At 46.9% G+C, this 18,809-nt stretch overlaps 1 protein-coding gene across 6 annotated transcripts in view; it reads left to right on the top strand.

Annotated features, from left to right (window-relative positions):
* LSAMP (limbic system associated membrane protein) overlaps positions 1 to 18,809 on the top strand; it is a 965,491-nt gene that overhangs the window by 843,288 nt on the left and 103,394 nt on the right. For all 6 annotated transcript variants that reach the window (XM_013183738.3, XM_067003786.1, XM_013183718.3 and 3 more), the window contains one exon: positions 14,606 to 14,731. In XM_013183738.3, coding sequence (XP_013039192.1) covers positions 14,606 to 14,731 — 126 coding nt within the window. The remainder of the gene's footprint in view (positions 1 to 14,605; positions 14,732 to 18,809) is intronic.

Below are 18,809 nucleotides of genomic sequence, written 5' to 3'. Positions count from 1 at the left end.
AAAGCAGGGCAGGTTGCTGTCAGTATTTTGTCTTTTCTTAGCTCATCTCAGTACCAACCTTTTTGTGTAGGCAGCCTTGCTCCTCAGCTCACCCTTCTTGTTCCCCATTCTCACTTGTTCCATCCATTCTAACAACATCCTAGCAGGAACCTAATCCTGGCTTTCCTCTTCTCCCGACCCCTCTCCCCTTCAAATGAAAATAACAAAAATTAACACTCACACTTGTAAGGAAACTGCAAGAGCAGAAGAGGTGGCCCAACAGGTACCAGCAGGACAGAGGAAAAGAAACTGAAACATCAGGTTCCTGATGTCATGGGGAAAATGTTGTAGTGCACTGGAGGGATGTGCTGGACGCAGATGGGTGTCCAGGCCTCTTGGAGCTGTGCTGCAGGCTGCTTGCAGGCTGAGCTAAGCACCAGCTCACTTTCTCATCCCCATTCCTTCACCGAGTCATCTTCCCCCTTCTGTCTTTGCCTCCCAAGAAGCCTGTGCACTTCAGGAAAGCAGAACCAGTTGTCAGGAGGGTTATGTTCACTACACGGTGCCTGTACTTCCCCTGGGAAATTGCAAGGTGTCCTCGGAGTGAGAAGAGTTGGCAGCCACCAGTTTGGATCATTTAAACTAAGTTGCATGAACCCACAGATCACAACTCCTGGAAAAGAAATGCCCACTTTGCTCAAATGAGGGACGTATCTGTAATTTCCCAGTAGGTGAAGCACAGCTTCCACTGTGCAAACAGCAGAGCAGATTAAAGCTGCCCTCAACTTTAATACAGCGCCGCAGCCTGAGGGCACTGCAGCTGATCTGATGTGGGGACCAGTCAGATCAGAACAGAGCTTGGCTCAGTGGGATCCCCGTGCTCATTTCATATCAAATTGAAGGCAGCCAACAGAGCTACACTGTGCAGCTCAGGGGACCACAGTCAGGACAGCTTTGTCTTGGCTGGTTGGCAGTTCACAGACCACCAGCCAAACGAGAGCTCTTGAAGAGGCAGGAAGTTTCAGGAGCAAACTGCAGTATGTGTATAAGTGCTCATAGGTATGTGTATGTATTGCCTACATATGTAAGCATTCGAAGCGTGTATGTATTTTTTACGTATATACACAAACACGCGTATCCACATGTGATGGTTTCATGCCATACCTACTGTTTCTCTGCATGGAGTTGCCCAGTGCTGTGCCTGTGCGCACACAAACTCTCCAAATATCCTGGACAGTTGTAAGTCTTTGTGTTTCACTCAAGCTGAAGAGTGGCTTCTCCACATGTACGGCCGAGTCAGAATTTCTCCCTGTTGGAAAGAAATACTTCCAGTAATTCTGCCCAATTGGTGCTGTGCTTCCAACTTTAAAGTCAGCAGAGTTTTATCTCCCTCTCAGCTTTCTATGACTGCACCCCTCTGTGCCGGAGCTGTGGTTTCCATCTCCACTGTCCTTCACGTTCCCCCAGCACTGCAATGCTGACCATGTTCAGTGCCCTTTGCCATGGACATTTGCCTGTTTGTTGTCAAACATATTCCCTCCACATGTCAAGGGTTGGCTGGAGGCACAAAGAAGCACATCCTCACTGCTCCCCTTGGACTTCAGAGAGTCTCTTCCCTGCATTTCTCCTTGAACCAGGTCTCTGTCGATCTCCTTGCATTCTGCAGTGCAGCTGGGTGGATGTCTCAAATCCAAAACAAGTTTTTCTGCCCAGCTTGATGGGGAAGCACCTCTCCTTCCCTGGTGTCACTGCTTCCCTTCTGAGGTAACTAATAAATTGCTCTGAATCTTTAAATGGGCTGTTATTTCTTCCTTCCATCAGCACTCTCACTCTTAACTCTCAGTGCAGCTTCAGCTTCAATGAATTTATTGGCATGACAAGGTACACAGGTGATGCCAAAGTTGACAACTTAATTCATCAAGTGCTACTGTCTTTCTCTCATCTGCAATCTTCTGTCACTCCTTTCCTCTCTCCCCCTCCTCAGCTCACCTTTCCCTCTGTCTGTCTGGCCGTGTCTGTGTTTCTGTCTGACGTCCTCTCCCTCTAATAGCCTCCCCAGGTGATAGTTAGCTATCTCACGCTCAAGACAGCCTGTCTCTCTTGACAAAGGGAGCTGTCAGTCAGAGGACTCACCAGAGGGCGAAAGGAATCGGGCTTTGTAGCACGTTGCCTACTTTCTTCTCTTTGCAGCATGCGTGGGGTTGGGGGTTGAGGGCAGCAGCCTTCAGCCCGCCTTACAGGAGCCACGCTTGCTTTAAGGCTGGTTTGGGACTGCAGAGGAGTGAGTTGTAGTGTCACGGGGACAGAGGAAAGGAGAAATGGCCATCAACCCCAAATGTGTTTAGGCAGGTAGAAATATCATTTAAGAAGTCCAGCATCTTGACAAAATCCCCCCAGAGGATAAGGCCTCTGTTAAACAGAGTAGCAAATGATCTCTCCTCCTCACCCCCCAGTCCCATAATCCTGTGTTGGCATGGCAATTGCCAAAGTATATAAAGAAAGAGACAGATCCCTCAGGTATCTGTCAACACTAGATAGAATCTACCCAGGACAATGTGTGTGTGTGGTATTTAATCCTCCATACATCAAGCGTATGCCCAGGATATGGTGTCACAATGTATTTGCGCCGCATCCCTTGTGCCTATTTGTCAAGAGTGTCTGTGCCTGATCCAGTGGCAGGTTGATCCATAGTGTGATGCCATCTCGGTTATATCTCTGCTTTTCCTTAGGCTTTGGCAGAGTTTTCATCATTGTGTTCTGATGCAAAATTTCTTCTTTTTTTATCGCTCTTTATACTTTAAGGAAATTAGTTTTGCAGACTCTAGTATATCATGACCATCAGAAGAGAAAGTGTATGAGTGCGTCCCTCTCATCCGTCAGTATCCCTAACTATATTGATTACACTTCCGTTCCTTTTTCAGTTCGTGCAATGTTTTGTGGGTCCTGCTATTTCCCTTGGATTTATGGGCAACATGGCTGACTCTCTCCTTATTTGCATTTTGGAACACTGGTTTAGAATCACAGACGGGTTTGGGTTTGAAGGAACCTCAAAGCCCACCCAGTTCCAACCCCCTGCCATGGGCAGGGACACCTCCCACCAGCCCAGGTTGCCCAAAGCCCCATCCAGCCTGGCCTTGAACACCTCCAGGGATGGGGCATCCACAGCTTCTCTGGGCAGCCTGTGCCAGTGCCTCACTGCCCTTATAGTGAAGAATTTCTTCCTAATATCTAATTAAATCTTTTTAGGAGTCCCTCCTCAGCTTTCCTGTAGGCCTCCTGTAGGTACTGGAAGGCCACTATAAGGTCTCCCCAGAGCCTGCTCTTCTCCAGGCTGAACAACCCCAACTTCCTCAGCCTGTAAAAGAGTATTTTATCTTTACTTTCTATCAGCAATGAAGAATCAGAATCTGCCATGGGTTTGCGCTTTTTGCTGTGCCAGGGAAGTTTGCAGCATGATAATTCCTCAGAGAGAATTCCCTTTAACAGTGTGAGGCTTTGCAGATATCCCTCCCCTACCCCTCCTGCTGATCATTTGGAGCTGTAGAGGTGAAGGCATCATAGCTGTCATGACGCCAGTCAGGTGCCAGTCACTGGGGATGCCATACATCTTGCACGCAGTAATTCGCTAAGAGTAAGAAGGACAACTGGGTCTCAGAAAGGTGGACTGACTTACTCAAGGTTATAGCAAAAGCGTGCAGCACACCATTCACAGAACCTGGGATCCCAGGCCTACCGAGTCATTCACAAAGTCATTTTTCTCTTCAGTTTTGAGTTGGACTGTGTACCCTGCTAGCTGTGATGTTAGAGGTGCTCAGATGTGGACACACTATAATTGCAGAGATGTGGCTTGTGTTTTCCATTGGACTTAGCTTTTGATCCTTTGCTGTGATGGAAGCACATGCGGTTTTGATTAGCACTTTTGTCTTTTGAGCAATAGGGGGAATCACCTCGTTCCTGCTCTTCAGCCAGTAGTGCTAGATTTCTGTGGTGGGGAGTTTTTTCTTGCAAAACTTTAGACAGCGGTTGTCTGTAGAGCTGTTGCCTCAGCATAAAGGTGCTGGAGATCTTTTCTGGATGAAACCTTATCCTTCTGAAAGAACAATGTCTACCTATTTCTTCTCAATTTGATACTCACTATTCTGAAACTTCTTAAAAATCCTGCTGCTGCTTTCTTGTAGACACCCAGTCTTCTGATATATCATTCTGATATATGGTCCCATCCTCTCAGGATGATCTGGGTGGGTAATTCCTCTCAGCTCCAGCGGAATTTGCATACCCTAGGCTGTGGTCCCTTCTATCTCTTTGCAGTCCTAGCACATAATATGCTAAGTACCTCAGTTTGCTAACACTGCAAAAACACCAGCAAAAAAAAAAATACTGTCACTTTTGAAGAGTTCAGACTTAAACTGGGGGAAAAGGGACAGCCAGCGTTTTTATATGCCTTGATAAAGTTGCAGGTTATAAGGAATAAGCCTTGTGCCTGGCCGTCTGGGAGAGATTCTCCTTTAATTGAAATGGCACCAGTAATGTGTTTACAGAGCAAAGCTCTTGGAATCCATCCCTCACATCCCTTGCGGTTGTCTGCGCATACACAGCGTGTCCTTACCACATGGCAAAGCTTGGAAAACAAAACAGTGGGAAACTTCCAAGACCTCAAGGTGCTGCTGCACGTGGCTGAACCAAAACAGAGCGCTCTTTCTTTTGGCAGGGAAGCTCGGGTAGCAGAAACTCGACTCCCCAAGAAACCTCGCCTCTCGGTTGGTTTGTGGGAAGGAGTTTGTGGGAAGGAAATCACCACAATTACATCTCAGCTCCAGCCAGCTGCTTATTTTGTTTGAAGATGCCTTCACTTCAGGAACACTCGATTTGTTTTCTCGTCTTTTCTGCTGGATCAGATTTGTCTAGACGAGCATTTCTGACAGAAGGGATTCTATGCCTTGAACTCTCTGTCTTTCTCTTCTCAGATGGCTGATGATAACATTGTGGCCTTTAGAAAACACGCTGCTGCAGCTATCCCCGAGCTCAACAATAGCTAACAATTGAAGGTCTCACAGCTGGCATTTCCTAGCTTCGTGTGTTGAGGAAGGCCACCATCTGTGGATGCAGCAATAGTGACAATGCAGGAATGTGCTGAGCAACCCAAGCTGAAAAAATGTGGAGTTGCACTTTGAGTCTTTTTCATGCTCAGAATTCGCAGCTTTTTGGAGATGAGGCTTTGGCTCAGGTTCATTTTCGCTTGATGTGTTTTTGGTGGGGCTTTCAGCATCGGAAGAGGCAGCTGCTCTGTGCTAAATCGTCTTATTGCTGAACTAACTACTCAGTGAAGGAGCTACGGTGGCTTCTGTTATAGACGGTCATTATTCATTGAATTGGACAGTGAATCTTCTTCCTGGGGAAAGAGTGTGAATTCACATAGGAGTGAATTTTATCCAAAGTATGTAAAGGTTTGAGTATGAGATTTTTTGCATTGGTCTCTATACTTTGTACTAGAAACAAAACCAGCAGTCCCAAAGTATTACACTAGCTTTGTACTTCTCCTAGAAGCCTGAAAGCAATCTTAAAAGGTGGTTACAGCAAGCTGTCCCACTCCATTTTGCTCATTCCAATGTGCAAGGAAGGAAAGCCTGCTAGTAAAAGCTGGTTTACATCTACCACATGCATTTGATTTGAGTGAGAGGCTTGTCACGGAGAAGCTGTCTGTCTTGGTTGAAACGGAGCCAGATCCTTGGGTATGCGGTATGCACAAGACACTTAGAGCATTGTATGCACCTCCCTTTGGTTTATCACAGAGTTTGAAGAGAACTGGCTTTTCAGCCAGTGTGTAGATTTCCATCTGGTGGTTCATGAAGGCTATTCCCTTCTGTCTCATCTGTTCATCTGTCCCTAAAGAGCTGAACATAAGCAAAAGTATATGATCTCAAAAACAAATCAATAAACAAACAAATGAAAAACAAACAAACAAAACAAAAACAAACAAAACACTTTGGCTGTGTTTCTCCTGACCATAGATTTGTGATGGACAACCTTGTCTCAACCTTGTCCTCATCCAGAGTGGGATGTCAGCTGAAACTAACTTCCTCCCCGGCTTTCCTAATCAGGAAATCCCAGTCATCTTCATAACTCTTTGAAACCCTCTCTGAACCTGTACCTCTTGCCCTGGAATGACGTAGGCTTTTCTCTGTGTTTTCTTCCCATGCCTGGCTTGCGCTCTCTAGTCTACTTCCCGAAAAGAGTTGATAGGCAGCAACCAAGGACTTCAGGAAGTCAGTTAAAAAGCCATAATCTGGCTTTTTTTTTTTCTTTCTCTTAATTGTCTAATAAAGCATCCCTGTTCTGGTTGCAACACTTCCTGAAGCCATCACCCATTCTTGCATTAAAATAATTTGTCCAAAGGCCATTAACATCAAAGGAGGAGCTCCCTGGCTTTGAATCAAGCCTGAAAAAGGCTGTACATTAGGATTTGCTGCATCTCATGTGCATCCAACACACTTAATATTTCTATGAAAAAGTTCTTCTTAACGAAACTCTCAGAGGTGCATTTGGAGGACCTGGACACCGAGGAGATTTTTTCTCACAGAATTTATCTTCCAGGATGGTGGACTGTATCTGCAGAAGAAAAGATCATGTATTATGTCAGTCCTGTATGTAAACGCTTCCAGGTTTTAAAACAAAGGGTCTGAGAGAAAATACAAACACACTTCAAGCACAAAGACCAAATGCTGTGTACATCTGTGGCCCTTAAAGTGCTTGGGATTAGGCAGCATTCCAAGGGTTAATCCCTTGGGATGAGCGTGGCAAGCACTTCTGTTGTTGCTTACACATGTCCTGTGAACAAGGCTGTGTTTTCACAGCAGGCTTCTCGAGGAGGGCTGGTCAGAAAGCACTTGCAGTCAGTTTTTCAAGCTGAAAGAACCCAAGCAGCACCAATGGCAAACGCACAGAGCTGTTGTTTAAGGAGATGAATGAACCACAGATAAGCGGATCACTGCAATCCCGGTGTAAATGTGATACATTAATTGAAAAGGAAAGAAATGGTGTAGCAAGGAACCGATACTTCATTTGCAGAGGTCCAAATCTGGAGATAAGGGGCTATCAGGAACATGCCTGGCTTGTGCTTTGTGCTAAGCATGCAGCTGGGAACCTGCTGTCCTGATCTGCACCAGAAAAGGAGGGCTGGTTACCCCTTTTGCTGGGGAGACACCAGAAATCCTAGGTGAAATGGTGTCAGCATGGGACCGAGACTGGGGTCAGGCTTGGAGCTGGAACTGCGTTAGGTAAAAAAGGGCTGGAATCTGGTTTTAAAGCTGAGGCACTGGGTTCAGAGCAGGACTGAGACTGCTTCTACCCCTGTCCCACAGCATCACATCAGTGCACTGAAAAACGAAGTTGGCTCGAGACTCAAGATATTTTCTTCTCTCTGTTTCTCTCTCAGTCAGGAAGTGGAATAATTTCTCTCTTGACAGTTTCATGGAGACGAGTTTGAAAAAAAAAAAAAAAGTAAATTGGCGAAAATGAATGTAAGCAGTAGAGCCCAGTTCTGTGCTGACTTCTCCAAGGGCTGACAGATAGAGCAGTCCAGCAGGTTTATACCCCGTGCTTCTCTCTGCGGAGAAACAACGCACCGAGAGTGTTTGCCACGCAATTTTATGTGGAAAAATAGCCCGGGCGCTTAAATGTACATCAGATGAGGCTGAGCTTTCCTCTGGACGAAATGGTTTGGCTCGCCGGCACCGACTCTCTTTCGAAAGCAGCGAGGTCTGACACGGTCCTCGGCTCGGCAGGCTGGGGGGGGGCTTCCCACCCGGCTTTGCTTTACAGCATCCCGCTTGCTCCTGCTCCCAGCCAGCGCGATTGGCGCCGTCCCGGTTGCTGCCCCTGGGCTTCCTTCAGCCCAGCTCCTCCGCGCACCGGCAGCGATGCTCGGGTGGGGATCTGGAGATCTGCCACCCCCGGGGCCGGCAGAGCCGGGGCACGCGTGGGTTGGTGGCCGCAGATCTCTTCGGCGGTTCCCATGCTCTGGCCGGGGCGGGCTGCTCCCCAAAGGCTGCCGGGGATGGAAGCGATAAGACACCCCCTTTTCAGACAATAGAAAGAAGCAATTTTTGCACCTTGTAAAAACGCTGAAGTGTACTTTGAGAGCTTTATTTTTTTTTTGTTGTTGTTGTTCCCAGGAGATTTAAAAAACCAACACAACACAAAAACAAGCCTTCAGCATTTCCTTCTACCTCACCAGAGCTTTAAGGCCACTGAGAGGGGCACTATCAGGGTGAAGCAAACCAAGCAGAGCAGAAAGTCAGAGGGATTTTTCAGAGTCCGCTCTCTTCAGGGAAGTTCAACAACTTCAGTCTCTGCCCTCCTGCCCCGGTGACAGCTCCATCTCTCTCTGTTTGAGGCTCCAGCATGAATCAGACCGTAAAAAACACATCTCGGGTCTCATGTCGCATTTCATCTGTGAAGTGCTTCCAAAACATTAGCATGCCACGTCCCAAAGGGCGTCTGGATTTTACTTTCCAGCCCTCCGCTCGCTCCCCGTGCGGACCTAAGCAGCAACAAGCTGTTCCTTGTTACTGCTGCAAAAAGCTGCGATTAGCCTGCTGCACGCAGAAGAGGGAAATTAAACCATTTAGTTGCGTTTAGCAGCTCAGCCCCTTCTTCAAGCCCTCTCTCCCCACTAACACTTTGACTAAACAATGACTAATGAGGCCAATTTGCTGTCAATTAATTGCCCCAGGAAAGGACCCCTAATTGTGGTGAGCAAGGTGGCAGCTCTAAAGCATTCAAGGGCCATGCGGTGGTCAGCATCCCCCCTGCCTCTGCCTTGGGGCCTATTAGCGTCTTTGTGTTTGTTGCAAAGTGCTGTTAATTGGGAGCTGGGGACAAGGAAATGAGAACTCTGGAGGCTAATTGATAGGCACCTGTGGAGGGCTTTACTGGCTGCAAAGTTCCTTTGACTTTGGAGAGAAGTCCTGATGTTTTTCTTTTTGCCCTGAAAGCTAGGGGCTCCTGCGGATCAGTGGGTGGGAGTCTTATTTTCCCCAACAGGTGGGGGTCCTACTTGCCAATAGAGAGGGAAGTAAACAGACCGGAGGAGGTAACTAACTAATGGGGATGTATGGCAGGGGTTGTGGTAACTTTCTTGCCTGTATTCAAGGTGCCCTTCTTGGGACGAGCAGTTAGAGTGCTTAAATGGAGATAATGGGCTGTTGGGCTTTCTTATTTTTGGTGCTATTTGCTTCTACTTCTCGGGTAGATTAAATGGCTTTTGCTGTATTTTAGCTCTCTGGAGTAGGAATTACTTTTTTTTTTTTTTTAATACGTTTCGTGATTTATTGACAAAATACCTGAATGTTGTAATTTCAGAATGGGGAGCAGCTGCTCCAGAGTGTAAGACTGCAACTTAAAGTCTTAAGCAGAGCCTTGTTAGCTGAAAGGGAGCAGCCAGACAGTCTAGCTATGAACCAGCAAGAGTGGCCTTGATGCTTTCTTATTCCATCCCCTGTTGCACTCCTGGAAAGGTACTCGGGAGCTGGCCTCCTGGCTGTGAGCTCACATCTCTTAGCATTGGGCTGACTCATTTCCTAGGAGATTAGAGGTGTAGCATCACTCATTACCTACTTCCATAGCCTTAAATGATAACGCTGACCTGGCCCACGCAATCCTAGCTAATATCTCAGGAGGAGTTTTGAGCTCTCAAGGGTTTCGGTCATAAAAGGTAAGGATAACAACAACAGATGTTGTGCTTTCTCTTGTTTGTGGTTTCCTTGCTGCCTCCTGTATGCGGCCCCTGGCTTGTAATAACTGTTGTAGTGGGTGTTTTTGAGACACAGTAATGTTTTGTGGAAACAAATCACTTGCTTTCATCTTGAGAGCAACAGTGATTGCGCTGGGGGAGTGTGCTCTATTTTTCATGTCTCAGTCTTTCTTATTATTTAAATTAATGTGAGTTGCAGTTGTCATGAAAGTGAAGGATTGACAGCAATTAACTTGAACAGGCTCAGTGCAAGGCAGGTTCTGCGCAGCCCTTTCCTACCTAGTTCTGTCACTGTGCTGTGCCTAAGAGTTGAATTTTGATGCCATCTCAGCCGTTGCCCCCCCTCTTCTGCCTTCCAGATTTGAGTTTCTCAAGAAGAATGGCTGCTGGTTAGTTTGGTATTTGTTATTTACCATCAGTGTCATGCGTGAGGAGATGCTGAGCTGGCCTCAGACTTGTCCAGTAGATGTGAAATGTAGAAGAAATAAATATACAAGTTTCAAGCCATTCTTCCCACAGCTTGTTTTGAACTCTTCAGAATCTGTCCCTGGTATGGGTATGGCATCCTGCTTTTCCAGGGATGGAGCGGGAGGGACACTGGGCTGTGCTTATCTTCCACAGGGCTGCGCTATGGTATGTGGTGTTCTGCACGTTGATCTCTTCTCCCAGCTGCATCCAGTGGGATCCTAAGCACAGGGTGATGGCTGTCCCGTATTACATTTATGCTGAAAGGGAGGAAAGAGTCTGACAGTTCTTCCTCAGAAGTACCAGAGGCCTGGCAGTGCTTTCTCAATGTCCCCGCAGCTGGAAGGGTGTGACAGCAGCTTGGTCTCTGGAGGGACGAGTTGTTAGCCTAAATAGGGAAGTGCCTCAAAGTACTATTTAACTGTAGTGCTTCCCATACTGTGGCTCCTCGGGCTGTGGTGGTTCTGCTTGTGGTAATGGCTCACAGAGGCCAGACACAAGGTTTTTCCGGATGAGGGTCACCCACAAGATGGCTGGGCAAAAGGAAGCTGTGACACCCCAGAAGTTCCTGGGCCCAGCAGATTTCTTTCTCAGCAATCACACTTCCAGCAGTCTGGAACCGTGAAAACATAACACAACCCACACATGGGCAAAAAATAATAAGGTCAAAGCTTCTCATTTCAAGACTGTCCTAAAAAGGTGTGTGCAAAGTAATGACAAGTGCCGAGGAGGCAATGCTAACTGTTGCTGGTGCTGACAGTTTCAGCATTTTAAAACGCTGCCTTGACACCCTGAAAATTAAGTGTCTGGCTTTTTTTTTTTTTAATCTGAGAGAAATTACTGTCCACTAAGATCTGGTCACTTTTAATGCTGGCTGGCTTTTAAGCAGACTAAACCAAACTGGTTTTTTTGTTGTTTTTTTTTTTTTTTTTAATTTACAGGGAGATTATTTCCTACCCTGTTCCCCTCCCTCTCAGCCTTTCCTTGCCCTCCGACCAAGGTGGCAGCTGAAGGCAACCAGCCATTATACTCCTAACAGGATTTCAGCCTTGAATGCTCTTTCCTGCCTCCATTGAAAAGCCAGATACGTCCATCTGGACACATCTTTCTCCTCTTGGGCATTTGGTCTGCATGGTCAGATCTGTTTGTATTTTCTGAGTTTATTTGATGCGCTGCAAACTAAAACGACTTGACGGCTTTGGAAGGTGGCAGGGTGCACATGTCCTCACTGCAGCTCCGCTGCTGATGCCCAGTAGAGGCTTTGCCCGCTCAACCATTTGGTTGGGCATTGACCGTTGTGCCAGAGCCTCCATCTGCTAGACCTACTTCGGCTTAGCCCAGAACAGGCCTTTTCTTGGTTTGTTGCGTGGCTTTTCTTTTTCCCGATGCAAATCCCAAGCTGTAGGCAGCTGAGCTCCACCCCAACTGCTCTCTCTTTCCCCCTCCTGAAAGAGAAAGGGGGAGAATATACGATGGAAAGGGCTCGAGGGTTGAGATAAGGACAGGGAGATCACTCAACAGTTATCGTCACGGGTAAAACAAACTCAGCACAGGGAGATTAATATAATTTATTACCTATTACTAACAAGCTAGAGCAGTGAGAAACAAAAAATGAACAAAAAAAACAGGAACACCTTCCCCCCATCCACTCTCTTCTACCTCCTCCCCCTGAGTAGGGCATGGGAATGGGGGCTGCAGTCAGTCCCTGATAATTCCTCTTCGCCGCTCCCTCACAGTCACTCCCTGCCCCTGCTCCACGCGGGGTCCCTCCCACGGGATGCCGTCCTTCCCGAACTGAGCCTGCGGGGGCTGCCCACAGGCAGCAGCTCTTCAGGAACTGCTCCCACACGGCTCCGTACCACGGGGTCCATCCCCCAGGAGCAAACTGCACCAGCACGGGTCCCCCATGGGCGGCAGCTCCCCCCAGACCTCCTGCGGGGGCTCTCCATGGGCCCCTTTTTGCTGTGCAGAAAATCCCAGGTATGGGACTGTGATAAATGAGGAGGAAGGAAATGGATTTCTTTTACCACCAGCGAAACTCTCATGCACCCCTCAGCATGACGGGATCTAATTTTTAGCATCGTCACTCTTTTCCGATAATGTTCATTTTGCTTTGTTCTGTCCTCTCTGACCTCTTCCTTTGTATGTGGATGCACTACTGATGGCTTACAGTGAATCACTGATGTAAAAATGTAGCAGGGCTTGTGTTTGTCAGGGGATGTTGAGCGAAAGGGGACAATTTTCTGCTATGCTTTGCTTTACCCAGTGCTGTGCTGCTAGGCAGATATCCCTGCTCTGAAATTCCTCCTCTCCTGGGAAGGGGACCCAGGTGCAAACAACTGTTTCCCCAACACGCCTTGCTTTGGTTGCTTCACCAGGAGCTCAGCCGTCAACTCAAGCTCTTGCACAGTAGACAAGCTTCCAAGTTCCCTTCTCCTTCCTTCTTGGTGCCAGTTAGAGCAAGCTGCTCAGGGTTTTATCCAAGCAAGGTTTGCATATCTCTAGGGACAGAGATTCCACCACCTCTCTGGGGAACCTCTTCCTGTCTTCAACCTTACCAAAGTGAAAGCTTCTACCTCATTTTGAGTCAGAATTTTGCCCGTGTAGCAGCTCTTGTCTGCTGCTTTTTGCTGTTCACTGTGCACCTCTGAGAACAGACTGTCTGTCTACTCTGCACCTTCCCACTAGGTATTTGTCGACAGCAATAAGATCTTCACTCATCTTTCCTTCACTCTTATGCTGTCCTTGTGTGTCATGTGCTTGCTGCCCTCTGACTATCTTGGAAGCCCTCTGGCAGACTTACTCCTTCCTGTATGTCAATGGTATTCTTGTACTGGGCAGACCAAAACTGGGTGTAGTGCTTACGAGACAGCATCTGAAGCACCGTATAAATATAGAGAGAGAATCACTTCACTCCGCTTACATGGCTATGCTCTTGCTAATATAACCCAGGATATGGTTGGCCTTTGCTGCAAGGGCACACCATTAATTGACACTGAACTGTTGAACCCCCATATCTCCTGGGCTGCTCGATCCCACCACTTTCACCCACCCAGCAAATATCAGGGTGGTTAAATTTCCCCACCGGGGCCTGTGATTTTGAGGCTGCTTCTGTCTTGCTAGAGCAGGCTTCATCCACTGCCTCTTCTTGATAAAAAAGCTGGTAGCAGAAACCAACCATCAGTTGTCAAGTCCCTTCATCACCCACCCACCCTGGTCACAAGCTTTGATGACCCCAAAGGGGTCCCATGGTTGTAGATACTAAAGGCCTGGCCATGAGCTTGGCGCCTATGGACTGGGGCTAAAAATCTGTGGGTAAACAGTTTTCCTATGAATCCAGCCACACAGCTTGAAGAGGTGAGTTGCTCTCTTCAGGCTCCATTTCCTTTTCCCCACCTAGCTCATAGGCAGCTTTGCCTCGAAAGGACTATCAGCCGCTCCTGCCAAGAAGTGGGAAGGGGAGGTTGCTGTCTGTTTACTCTGTGGTAAGCAAAGCAGAAAATGATGTTGTTTCATTCCTCACTACACACACATTTGGATGCTGGGGAATGGAAAAAAAAAAAACTAGAAGGTTCCCTTTTAGCCAAACTCCCTCACCTCCTCCTGGGTGTGAAGCGTGGAAGCAAGACGTGAGTGTGGGGAAGGAGAAGCAGCCACAGCCTGCCCTGCCCAGGGGGAAAGCTTGGAGGCTGAAACACCATGCTCCTGGCCTGCAGTCACCAGGCCCCTAGACACAAAGCATCACAGTTGCTGAAAAGGCCATTCATTTCTAGCTGTAGCTGCTTGAAGCAGATGTACCCCTGTAAGACAGCTCCCAGAAGAGAAAATTAAGGATAGAAGCTAGAGGAAGTCTGGTGCAGGAGGCTTTCCTGGAGACGCTGTTTTGGTCTCCTCACTGTCTGATTTTGATGTGAGTTACGCTGGTTTCCCATCACTGTGCTGCCCCATAAGTTACCCCTGTTGGACGTTTTGGGGGTGCTGTATCAGGTTCTCTTCCTAGTCAATGCTGGCTGCTTTCTCACAGCCTGAAGGCCCTGATTTTTCAGTGTTTCCTGGCTCAGCTGCGACCTTGCCTGCATCTCTGCTCCATTTTTCCTTTCCCCCTCCTGGCTGCTTCACCCTGTGCATGCTCCTGAAATCAGACCACTGCTCCCCATATCTTTCTCCATTCTTTTTTTACATGTCTGCACCATCAAAACGTTGTTGCACTTGAATTGATTTTCTTGTCTACCGAGAAGCCAGGACCTTGTACTTGGAGCACTGATACAGTTCAGAAAACCAGGTAGTAATGAGGAGCACAGCCTGTGAGAGGGGTTCATGGCTGCCTCTGGTTAATAAGTAGACAGGTTAACAAGTCAGACCAGCTATCCTCCAGAAGTAACAATGTCCAACTTTCTTTTGTCTTCACAGTTCCACCAAAGATCTCCAATATCTCCTCGGACATCACCGTGAATGAGGGCAGCAACGTGACCCTGGTTTGCATGGCAAATGGACGTCCTGAGCCTGTCATCACCTGGAGGCACCTCACCCCAACAGGTAAGTGACCCAACACGACTGTACTGTGCTGATGATTTGTGAACTGTGCAGTAGTTTTCTCTTACAACATTACTGAAAATTTCGGTAGCAATTCAGGCAGCTGTAGGAAAGTAGCAAGGCTCTTAAATGCACTGCAAGCATGTTCTGCAGCATGACCTCCAAAGCGATAACCAGGTTGTCCCAGGGAACAACTGAAATTACTTCAGTAGATGCTCTACAGAATTGGACTTGTAATTCTGTTTAGCTTTGGTCTTCATCTAGCTGTTTCAATCTCTACTGCTGGTAATGAACATCAAGGGGATGGAGAAAAAACACTGCCAGGAAGGGAGGGAGAAAGAGACAGAGAGGATTTCTGTTTAGACATTACACGGAAGAGTATCCTTCCAAAACAAAACACGGAGTTTGCTTCCCATTGATTTGCCTTAAAAGAGAGAGGAAAGTAATTGCATAGATGATTTTATATTACTCTCCACTTTGGCAGACAGTGTTCCTGTGTTTTGTGAGTTGAATAAAGGAGGTGTTAGATCTGCAGAATGAGTGAAGAGCAGGGTGGAAGCAGAATTGTTCACCAGTGTTGTTCTGCTATCTAAGTGCACCTCCCATGTTTGAGGATGTGGCAAGCTTGGAAGAAGAACATCCTTTCGCTAGTAAGACTCCATGGGGATAGCAGCTTGGGTTGCAAGGAAACCTTCATCCCTAAAAAAATTATCACTGGGATGAGAACAAGAGGTGGGTTTCTCTTCTTCTGCCTCATCTCCTTTGAGGAGAGAGCCCTTTACTGGACTTCTTTTTGTCATCAGGTATTTTGTCATCTGAAGTGGATGGGGAAAGCATTCATTAGCTCTATATGAATAACTTTCTGTGATATTCCCATATATATAAAGGGTTAAAGAGGGCTTGAGGTGTGCAGAGTACAAGCTTTCTGCATGTGCTAGAGACAGTCAAGCTGTCTTACTGCAGTTCAACAGCTGGAAAAGGGAAGAGTTGCACAAAGAAGGTTAAAGAGAGATGGGCAGAACGAGATACTGGAACAGGGCCCAATCCAAGTGCTGCATCCAGAAGCACTCGGATTTGAGGTCTGTGGTTCAGACTGGGTTTATTCAAATTTCCTCTCTCATCCCTTCAGCCAAACCGAAGTCCTCCTGAGCATTTATGTATTGGAAAGCCAGATACGCAGTTTGTGGTTTTGGCCTATTTCTTGCAGTATTGAAAGAAAGAAGATGGGTAAAGACCGCCAGAAAGAAGTGGGAGGAGCAGAGCTGATGGGGGGAACACTAATACTTAGTGATATCATTGTCGCTACCTGACTTTCTGCTATTTTCAGTATTAAGCACAGTTGTGACATTGGCATGTATGGGAAAATAGGTCCTATCTTTGTCACCTTTAATTATGTGTATGCAAAATTTTCTGATTTTGGCAGTTCTGCTCTTAGAGTTGATTTCTTACTGAGTCTTTCATCCTGCTGCTGCTTCAGTATTTTGGTCCTCCACCTCACTCTTTTTCTTGTATTTCAGTAGGAGATGCTCCCTAGCTATTCTGTGAGTGCAGCCTAATGTTGTCTGAATTAAAGGAGTTACAAGAGGACTAGATTAAATCTTGATGAAAACTAAGGCCTGATACACATCAGATGCATTGTTCAGCACAGCCATATGAAGGTTCATTTGGCTGCATGCTCTTGCTTTTTTTTTTTTCCCCCAGTTGTACTGCCTACTCCATTGTATCAGACAGACTTTTTCTCTTTCTTCTTAGGGCTCCTCAGAGCATATTTCGACTCTGGCAATCCCCTCTGGTAAACAACAGGACTGGGGAAGCCCACCCCCGCTTTGATTCCAGTGTCGGTTCTCCTGGGTCTGTTCTTCAGTCTTCCAGCATGTCCCCCTCACACTTTTCCTCCTGTGCCATGTGTCTCAGAGGCATTGCCTTGCTAGCATCCATCAGTGCCATCTCACTGGCCCCCTTCCAATCCATCCTCAGACCTCCCCTCTACAGTGAAGCCTACCAAGCACCCCCCTCGTAACCAGCTAGAGCTGGGGATGAAGGGCAGGCAGTCCCCAGTCTGTCACTTCCACGTCTCACTGCATGTTGTACTCTCTCTCTTTCTGCATCTCAACCCATCTGTTATCTTTTACGCATGCAGAAGAACTGCTTTCAGGCAGACATCAGGTCTTCGTGCAGCACGTAGCCCAGTAAGGCACATATCCCAAAATGGGGGACACAAGGGTTTCTTTTAAATATTTTCCTTGAGGTTGACAATTAATACACATCCCAAATCTATTCCAGAGCTGCTGCAGTTAGAAACATCTGTCTTATCTTGGAATCTCCTCTTTCCAGGATTGTGAAGCATTTTGGCTCAGTTTACGCTGGTTTTGAGGACATCTGCTATGCATCAAAGAGCTATTTTAGACATTGTAAAGGTTTCTAAAATCTCTCTCTCTCTGTGGATCTTTTTGCGGTTAAACTTGTGACTGCAGAATTGGAAGAACGAGTGTTATTGAGCTTGTGTAGGAGGTTTTGAATGGACAGGTTGTGAAATTAAACCAGCACTGGGGGGCGAGAGGGCCAAATTACTTTTTCTTTGTGCTCTCTCCTGAAGGAGTTCATTAGCAAATTTGTCTGCTGTTTCTTTCATTCATTGATTTGGTCAATAGTGTTTGTTGGCTAATTACCTGAGTTAGAACCACAGAAATGATTTATTTCTTGTTGGCTGGGAGGTGGAAGATACAAATGCAAAGGGAAAGTAGTGTAGCTACTTATGCAGAGAAGGCAGGGATGCATGCGATGGTTCATTTAAATGCTGCTGGGCCTCAGGAATGATCGTAGCCCACTCACCTATCCAGGAAGTAGAAAAGTCACTTTAAAAAATGCTACATCTCTTCCTTTGCTGGTCCTTCAGCAAGTAATTGAATGAGGCATTTTTCAACTGTAAGGCCCCAAGCCCTGAAAAATCCATAGGAAAACCTTCCCTCCTTCCCCTGTGAGATAGCTAGAGTGTGGCTGTGGTTGTTGACTGTAGTATTGACACCTGGGGAGAAGGCAGATAAGGGGGGAAATACTTAATTCAAATGGCAAATGACAGTACAGATCAGCTTTAATTCTAGGCAGTGTATAGTAATGAAAGTGGAAATTACATTCCTTGGAACGACACAAGTCCTTGCACTCCTCCTCCATTCCTCTTCAGATGGTTGACTAACTGGGTTTTGACAGAGTAGCTGAAGAAAAAGTCAGTCAGGCCCTTTTCTTTCTTATCTGACAGATTATTACACTGGAGGACCTGGGCAGTGGGGTTTAACTAGTTATGGATAGTTTAATAGGCATTGCCTGGGAGCACGAACAACTTCATTAGCTCTTCTCCTTCAGCTTCTCCTAGCAGAGCTCTCTTCAGGGACCGCTGACCTGCAGCTTCCAGCAGCGGGCCAGCACCTCCCTGCATGTAGTCTGATCGCTTCCCCTGCGATTCAGGATGCAGCTGTGGGCTTATTAAGCCTGCCGTGCCATGTGGCTTTTGTCATCCCACTATGTGACGTTAAGCCATAACAGCCCTCTATACTGGTTTTATTGGGAAACTGTGGTTTGTTCATTTAGGGTGGGAATGAGTATTAGTGATTTCCAGTACAAACTAGCCGACTTAGCAGTTGTCGGCCTCAGGAGTATTTTACTAAAGGATATCCTATAGTCTCTCATCTTTTGAAAGGGACAGAGTCTAGATTCTCCCCTCTGTGACTTTCTGTAAGGACTGGGTGCTATCCTATTATTTTATTCTCTGTAATATTAACTCATAGCCTACATCATCCATGTCCCGCAAAGGTATAGATTTTTTTTTTCCTTGCTGAATGCAGCCCAATCAAATTTCCAGTTGTTGTACATCAGCCTGGACAAGGTCCCAGCTCAGGGCCGTGTATCGTTCATCATGCTGGCAGGTTCTGTGTGGGCTACCACAGGCAGCCTACCCACCTATGGCCAGTTGTGTTATGAGATGCTCTGCTCTCTCTCTCATCATTTATCATTCCTCATCTCTCCATCTTTTTCAGAGCCATGCTAGATGCTTGGTTTTCTGGAAGAGCTTCCTGGGAAAAATAGG

This window comes from Anser cygnoides, chromosome 1, assembly GCF_040182565.1.
Source record: "Anser cygnoides isolate HZ-2024a breed goose chromosome 1, Taihu_goose_T2T_genome, whole genome shotgun sequence".
NCBI lineage: Eukaryota > Metazoa > Chordata > Aves > Anseriformes > Anatidae > Anser > Anser cygnoides.
Note: the sequence above shows the minus strand (reverse complement) of the source record. Positions and strands in the feature narration are given on the sequence as shown.